Source organism: Equus quagga, chromosome 15, assembly GCF_021613505.1.
Source record: "Equus quagga isolate Etosha38 chromosome 15, UCLA_HA_Equagga_1.0, whole genome shotgun sequence".
Taxonomy (NCBI): Eukaryota; Metazoa; Chordata; class Mammalia; order Perissodactyla; family Equidae; genus Equus; species Equus quagga.
In genome coordinates, this window is record NC_060281.1 from 74,080,508 (window position 1) to 74,088,428 (window position 7,921).

The window sequence follows — 7,921 nt, forward strand, 5'->3', positions numbered from 1 at the left end:
GTAAATTATACCTCAATCTTTTTTAAATCAAGAAAAAATGAGATCATGTGTCTTGCAACTTGCGTCAATTTATGCAGAAAGTTAACCCTTGCAATTTAATGGAAAATGCTCAAAGATAAAATGTATGTTATTTTAACTCCTTTTTTTTTTTAATACGCTCTAACATGCTTAGGAGTTGTTTGAAGCAATGTATGCATTACAAGAACTATAGTTTTTTTAAAATAGTGTTACTCTACAGTAAGAAAACACATTTCTTTACATGAAAAAATAAATTATTTAGCACAGAAAAATAAAATGATGAGAAGCAAGGATGACAGGAGCTGGAGTTTGCTATCTCCGCGTGGAGGACCCATGAGTATTTGTAACATTACTCTGGGTACTTTTCCCTAGTCCCGCCCCTGCAGTGCTGTTTTAAGGATTAAATTAGATATAGTATGCAGAGTACTTAGCACGGTGTCTGACCCACAGTAGTTGCTCAAACTATGTCAGCTCCTCCCTCTCCTCATCCTCCAGATCCAGGTCAGGGGTCCCTTCCGAGCTGGTCCCCACCGGGTAATGCTGACGGCCCCTCTCTATCACCCCAACCAGGCTGAGGGGCTCCATGAGGCACGGCCAGGGTAGCCCCAGCCCCAGCAAAGGGAGCGGCCCCTCACCGCCTCACCAGGGAGTGAACGACCCCGCCCAGGACCCGGCCAGCTGCGGGTGCTCAATCATTTTCTCTTGAACAGTCTACTGAGCGTCCAGTCACATTAGCGAGGCCCCACCCCGCCGAGCAGGAAAGAGGCTTGACCAGATGTGGGGCACCAAGAGGGGTGAATTCCTGGCTGAGGGATCCCTGTCCCTCCACTGCACCCCACTTTAGATGGGGAGTGAAAGCCCTCTCCCGATGGGGCAGAGCCTGCTGCCCTCCCTGCAGCCCCTCCGTCTCCCTCCCAGGGTGCAGTCCCGGCCTCCGGCAGCAATGGAATGTTGTGTCGTTGGTTGCTGGGCCAACCAAGGCCTGCTTGGTGGCTGCCTCTAGGAGTACCGAGGACGCTGCCGCACCCCCCTGCATCAGGACCCTTGGGCCTCCGAGGCTAGTGCAGAACTCTGGCCTGAGGAAGGAGAGCTGGGGGCAATTGCCGGGAGATGGCAGTGCCCTGGGAGGAGTATTTCCGACTGGCCTTGCAGGAGAAACTGGCTACGTGAGTGGCGCGGAGTGGCAGGGAGGGCTGGAAGGAGGGCAGGAGCGGGTGGGATGGCCCAGCCCTTCCCCCTTGGCCCCCAGGGTCCTCACTTCCTCAGGCAGTTTGTGGTGGGGGATTATTGCCCCCACTTCCCAGAGGAAGAAACTGGGCCTCAGAAAGACATGGCGATTTCCCCAAGGTCTCAGGGCTAGTGAGGGCAGAGCTGGGTCGATAGCCCGGGTCTCTACTCTCGTCCTGATCCCCACCCCAGCTGACATCCAGCAGCGCTGAAATCGTTTGAACCAAGACGGGAAGCAATGATTCTGCGGACTCTTGCCCGCTCTCCCTGCGCACTCTGCCTTTTAAAGGAAGCGTGGAGGCAGCTTGTCCCGTGCCTGCTCTGTGTTCAGCAGCGTGACCGAGGGTCCCAACCTCAGTCTCAGAATCTGTATGATGGGAGGGTTTCCGCGACCAGAGCTGGGAAAGCCTTGGCGCGTGGAATGTTAGTGCTCCCCTCTGCTCCCCACACAGCCCACCCTGTGGAGCTGTGCCCAGCCCCCTCTGCCCTGGGAGCCTGACTCCAAATCCCCCCTCCTCCTGGACCCCTCCCCTCGGAGGTCTGCTGGGCCTCTCAGACATCTATCTCAGTCTCAATTCAACCACAGCAAGGAGCCGATCTCCCCCGCCCCCGACTCAGCCTTCCTTCAGGAACATCCTTCCAGCTCCTACGTTCCTCTTTGACTCCTTTCTCCTCATTGCTCCATCGGCTTTGCTCTCAAATTGAACCTGGAACCACCCCCTCCTCACCTCGTCACTGCAACCACTGATCAGAACCACACCGTCTCCATCATCCCGTAACCCCATCCCTGGTCTGCAGCTGTCCAGCCCCTCCTACTGCCGTTGCTTCCACAGCAGCCAGAGGGACCCCTCCTCTGCTCAAAACCCTCCCATGGCTCCCACTTCACCAAGAGTCGAGGCCAAGCCCTCCCTCGCCACAGCCCACCGCAGTCTGAGCCTCGCAGCTCTGATCTCAATTCCCATCTCTCCCTCCTCTCCCCTCTCCTCCAGCCACACTGGCCTCCTCACAGGGCAGCTCCTTCCACACCAAGATCCTTCCCCTGGGCCTTGGCGTTGGCTGTTCCCTCGGCCTAGAATCTGTTCCCTGCAGATAGCCACATGGCTCCCTCCTTCTTCCCCTTCAGGTCTCTGCTGCAGTGTCATCTCCTCAGAGGGGCTTTTTGACTTCCCTCCTGAAAGATTCCCCTCGGTCTGCTTAATTTTCCAGCTTGGCGCATACTCGTCCTGGCATTAGTTATTATTATTGTTAGCCTTGTTTTCTGCGGCCCCAGCGGAAGGCCGGCTCCCGGAGGGCAGGGGTTTTGTCCGTCTTGCCCACAGCCACACCCCCAGGGCCTGGAATGGCGCCTGGCACAGAGGAGGTGCTCAGCTGAATGAAGACGTCCACAGCCAGCAGGCGGCTAACGGGGGCGTCTCAGGCACTAGTGGGGGGGTCTGGGGCCTGACTCTCACCTCCTTCACCACCACCTCCTGGACAGATCCCCCGAGCAGAATGTGGACCACCTCCCGCCAGTGCTCCATCTCCTGGAGAAGAGGCGAGAGCTGGCGGAGGCAGACCAGGGCCTGCAGGCCCAGAAGCAGGTGAGCCTCCACTACTGTCTCTGAGACTTTGGGGACCTCAGACAAAAAGTGGTGGCGAGCAGAGGGATGGGAAGGGGTGGAGCTAGCTTATTAGCTATAAGTTCTGAGACGCGCCATTTCACCACTCTGAGCCTTGGTTTCCTCATCTGTCGAATGGGATCAAATGAGATCAGTGGTTGATGCAAATAAGTGTGCATTGGGCACCTGCTGTGAGAAGGGCGCTGCACTGGGATCTAGAAGCCTCACCATGGTGCCTGCCCTCGTGGGGCTCAGAGTCTAGAGAAGCAGAGACAAGTGTCCAGAGACAAGGGACTGCTGTGAGGGGGAAGCACCGAGAGGGACTGTGGGAGCCAGAGGAAGCCCCTATCTCCACATGAGGGTGGTCAAGGAGGGCTTCCTGGAGGAAGTGATGTCTTAGGGATTGCTGAAGGGCAAGTTGACTTATCCAGCAAAGGGGGATGGGGTGAGGGGGCAGAAACGGGCAGAGGGAACAGCATGTACACAGACTGGGAGGCAGGGACTAAACACAGGTAGTCGAGTGGCTGGAAGATAGTGTCAGAGGAGAGAGGGCAAGATGAGGCCTGAAGGAAGGGCAGGGACGCCAACGTGCAAGGGCTGCAAGAGGGCCCCGGGGCTTCATCACCGTGCTGGGAGCCACCGGTGGGTCTGAGCGGGGGTCAGAAACAGGATCAGGGACAACGGATGAGAGAGGTTAAGTGTGAACCTGACAGTGTTGGATGACTCGGACCCCCAAACACACACACACCCCCACGCTTCACCCCCCATCCCCACCCCAGGCGTTCCAGACCACCATGGCAGCCCTGAGACAGCGCTGGGAACAGCTGGAACAGAAGGAGCGGGAGCTCAAAGGGGCCTTTGTCCGCTTTGACAAGCTTCTGCAGGTGGGTGGACACTGCTGTGGGAGGCGGGTCTCAAGGGTGGAAAAAACACCATCCTATGGGGCAGCCGCGTCGCAGAAATTTAAAAAGCGGGCTTACTAACACGAAGGGGAGCGTGGGAAATACACACACTGCCTCAAGCATTCGTGTTCTTTACAAGCGTAGTGGAGGAGTGAGGGATCCAAATCGGAGATCCTGAGGGAATGGGGCCCGCGGGCCACCAGTTTGCTACCCTTGGCCAGCGTGCGCGTGTCGGGCGGGGCGGACGGCCAGCTCCGCGGGCTCCCGCGTGCTGAGGGTCGTCGCCCACTCTCCGCGTCCACGCCGCAGGAGTCCGAGGCCCAGCGCGGCCGCGCGCAGCGGAGGGCGGCGGAGGAGCGGCGCCGCGCGGGCCGCCAGGAGGCCGAGGCGCTGCGGCTGCGGACCCAGCTGCGGGAGCTGCAGGAGGAGCGCGCGCGGCTGCAGCGGCGGCTGGAGCGCCTGGAGCCCTGCGCGCGCCTGCTGGGGCGGGTGCTGGAGCAGCTGCCCGAGGTGAGCGCTCTGCAGGGGGCGTGGGGGCTCAGCGCCACCGTGCAGCGCCGGGCGGCCTCAGGGACGGCTTTGGAACCGTGCATCACTGGAACGCTGACTGGATGCCGGGAATCATCAATTGTTGAGCGCTAACTGTATGCCAGGGTCGCGCTTTGTTCTTGAATTCTCCTCACGGCCCAGTGAAGTGGGTCCTGTTATACTCTCAACTCCATTTTACAGATGGGGAAACTGAGGCTTAGAAAGTTATCTCTTGCTCAAGGACACAGTCAGGAAGCGGGGGACGGAGATCCGGGCACTCGATAAATATTAGTTGAATAAAACAATGAATTAATATTAATCGCGGGCAGGGAAGCTTAGCTAGGCTTGATGATGGAGGTAGGGAGGGCCGGGAGGAATCCCCGCTTGTGGGGCACGGACTGTGGGACGCTCAGATTTCAGAGTTGGGCTAACTGAGCGGGCGCTGGAGAGGCGTGGGCGGCCCAGGAGGCTGCAGGCCCGGGCGAGTCCCCTTCGCGACCCCACCCCAGTTCCAGGAGGTGCCCGAGCTGGTGGCGCGCTTCGGCGGCCTGGCCGACGTGCAGGCGGCGCTGAGGCTCACGGCGCGCCAGCGGCTCGCGGAGCTGGAGGAGGCGCGCGCGCGGCTGCAGCGGCTGCGGGACGCCGGGCAGGACGAGCTGCTCCGGCAGGGCCAGCGGCGAGCGCAGCTGCTGGAGCGCCTGGAGGCGGCGCGGGAGCGCACGCGGCACTGGGTACGGCCGGCGGGAGCGAGGGAGGCACGGGGGAAGGCAGGGAGGGCGGCGCCTGGCTCCCGGCCTCCCACCGCCGGGGACGGGTGCCCAGGTTGCCGATGGGCAATACTTAGCCCAGAGGGCAGCTGCACTAATGGGGAGATTCCAGGCGTCAGAAAGCACTTCAGGGCCCAGGAGGCCTGTCCTACGGAACCTGAAAACCGGCTCCCGGACGCCTTTCCCTGAGAGCGCCCTTGGGCATCCGACTGGCGGAAGTGGACGGGAATGAGGCCCGGGCCATCAGCCCTCTGCCGGCCAGCTCGCACCTTCACCGGGAAGGGGGCGGGCTGTTCCGCAGGAATCCAAGTGGGTTCAGATCCAGAACACGGCAGCTGAGAAGACCCTGCTCCTGGGACGCAGTAGGATGTCAGCGCTCAACCTGTTCCAGCTGGTGTGCCAGCATCAGAGGCAGCCGGCCGCCCTGAACATCGAGGACACAGAGGGGCAGCTGGAGCAGGTGAGGGCCTTGTCCCTATGTCACCTCCAGCCCCCAAACCTTCGGAAACATCTCGGTGCCTGAAATCCCGGCTTCTCTGGGTTAAGCGTGAGCCCTGTGCTCAGAGCCCGTGCTCCTGGCTTGCCTCCCACCTGGCAGTCCTGGGTTGGCCTTGGCCCTGACGGTCATCTGCTCTGCGGCCAGGAGGGAGTGGTACCCTCTGGGAGGCTCAGCCCTCCGACGTGTGCAAGAGGGCCGTGGTGCACACTGACACACGCGGACCTTTATGCCAAGTCCTTCCCTTCTTCCAGGATCAAACAGCACTAACTAGTGACACTGATGAGAAACCAGGGGGTTGAGACTCACTTTAATCAATCCCTGAGCCTCTGGCTCCTGCAGGGACAGGCCTCGGCTTCCCCAAGGAGGGTGAGGGTGGGGTGGAGCAGCGGTCTGTCTTTCTGCACAAGGTGCCGCCAATGTCACTGGGGACCAAGGGCACGCGGTTTTCTATTCATCCAGCTTTGCAGGGTGTAGAACACGTGACCTGGGTTCACAGTGGAGGAAGGGGTCCTGACTTGGGACATTTCTGTTATGTTTCCAGCAGGTGCCCAAAGCATGGCCCCTCCGAGAAGGGGAGCAAACACAAAGGGAGGCGCCCCAGCTTGCCCCTGTCCCCATCCCACTCCTGTCCCAGGCCCGATGTCCAGGATGTCAACCAAACGCCAGGCCCGGAGTCCCCGCAGCCCCCTCTGTGCCTCATCCTGAGCCGGGTGATTGGTGTAACCAGTTCGCCAGGGCTGGCCTGGCACACGAGGACACTGGGAGGGACAGAGGCTCAGCACAAAGTAACAGGCAAAGGCCAGTCCCTTTTCAACCAGCCCTCTGACCCTACCAAGGAGAGGCTCACGCGGGCACCACACCCTAGTTCCCACCTGGGACTGGCCCCCGGAGGCCACAGCAGCCGGCCGGAATGCCGTCACATACCCCGTTTTCACTGTGTTGTTACTATTTTTCCAGTTAGCCCTACTCGTGACAGGGGTAACTAATTTTTTCCGTTTTTGGTGGAGACAGAGTTTCCTTCTCAGATGTTTCTTTCAGTGACAAACGTGAAGGGAGAGCCCAGAGACAGTTCATCATCGATTCTAGCTCTAGGCAGGGGATCCATGGGCATTTGTTATGTTCCTATCAATAAATAAGTTAATTAAAACAAAATAAGGGGGCCTCGCCATGAAGATCAGAGATCGTATACCACTGAATATGACTGATCCAATTCAAAGGAAAGAACTCGATGTAAGTGAGAATGCTGACTTCATCCTAACAGTGACAGGCAGCTAGAAAACTGTGACAGTGTCTGCTAATGAAAAGCCTGGAGGCCCGGACTGTGGCTTTAGAACCTGAACAGTTCAGGCTGGGTCCGCTGCCCAGGGACCACCGTCATTACTGTCCTCTAATAGGGCCTTCAGCCCCCACCCCAGCCTTGCAGCCTCCCAGCTGTTGGGAGGTGGGGGCTGGACAGACTCAGGGGCTGGATGTGACTCGGCCGTGTCGGGGACCCCCAGGTGAAGCTGTTCATTCTGGACCTGTCCTCTGTGCTGGCCAGCCTGCGCCAGGCCCAGCCCACAGCCTCCCAATGACCCAGGTGAGCAGTGAGGGAGGGGCCCAATGAGGACCCGGCCCTGGAGAGGTACCACATTTCCCACGGGGTGCGGGCTGCCAGGCTCGCCCCTGAGATGGGAGGGCCGTGCCAGCTCAGACTGCTGTGGGGCAGACACGAGGGGCACACAGCAAGTGCTCCATAAACGTGGGCTATGAAGGGGCGCCAGCCCCGCATCCACCATGTGGCTCGGGACCAGGTCCTCCCCCAAGGGTGGTAGGGGCAGTAAACAAGTGGATGTTTGTCAAGTGCCTGGAAGGGGGTCTGACGCACGGTAAACTTTAGATATGTTTGGTAAGTAAATAAATAGGACCAGCAAGAGGGTCACATGGCAGAATCCCATCCGCGGGGCACCTGCTCCCCAAAGCTCCTCCCTTATAGACAGGTGCTGGGTGATGCCTGGCCTGAGAACCAGCTGCTGGAGGCCGCCCTTGACCTTCCAGGACCCCCACGAGGGCCTGGGGCAGGTTCTGCCCTCGGGTGTGTGGTGGGGCAGCCTTAACCCTGCACAGCCGGAGGGGAGCAGCTGTGCCCTCTGACCCAGGACCCGACGTCTCCCTCTCAGGGTCGGCTCCCAGCTGCACCTGTCCTGGCAGGAAGGGGGACTGCTCAGCTTTGGGGCTCTCCCACCTCGGGCAACGGACTTGGCCTCGGAGCCTCACCCTCTCCATCTGCAGAGTGGAGACAGCAGCAGCACCCGGCTCGGGGACTCCAGGGGGAGTCACATGGGACCCGCCTGCACGCTGTCAGCTCCTCTGCCACGCTAGCTGGGGTTTAGTACCTGCGTC

The 7,921-nt window shown here is 59.8% G+C and overlaps 1 protein-coding gene across 3 annotated transcripts; it reads left to right on the top strand.

Moving 5' to 3' along the window:
• The first annotated feature begins 802 nt into the window (after window positions 1-802).
• CFAP73 (cilia and flagella associated protein 73) lies at window positions 803-7,834 on the top strand. Of its 3 annotated transcripts, XM_046640681.1 has the most exons (8): window positions 810-1,184; window positions 2,723-2,825; window positions 3,623-3,727; window positions 4,055-4,255; window positions 4,783-5,004; window positions 5,342-5,500; window positions 7,039-7,118; window positions 7,699-7,834. In XM_046640681.1, exons 1-7 carry the CDS (start codon window positions 1,129-1,131, stop codon window positions 7,111-7,113), a joined length of 921 nt encoding a protein of 306 aa, XP_046496637.1. In that variant the 5' UTR covers window positions 810-1,128; the 3' UTR covers window positions 7,114-7,118; window positions 7,699-7,834. The 3 variants fall into 3 exon arrangements, with proteins under 3 accessions (XP_046496636.1, XP_046496638.1, XP_046496637.1); XM_046640680.1 differs by lacking the exons at window positions 7,039-7,118; window positions 7,699-7,834 and adding an exon at window positions 6,081-7,030 and having other exon boundaries at window positions 803-1,184; XM_046640682.1 differs by lacking the exons at window positions 7,039-7,118; window positions 7,699-7,834 and having other exon boundaries at window positions 803-1,184; window positions 5,153-5,479.
• The last annotated feature ends 87 nt before the right edge of the window (window positions 7,835-7,921 follow it).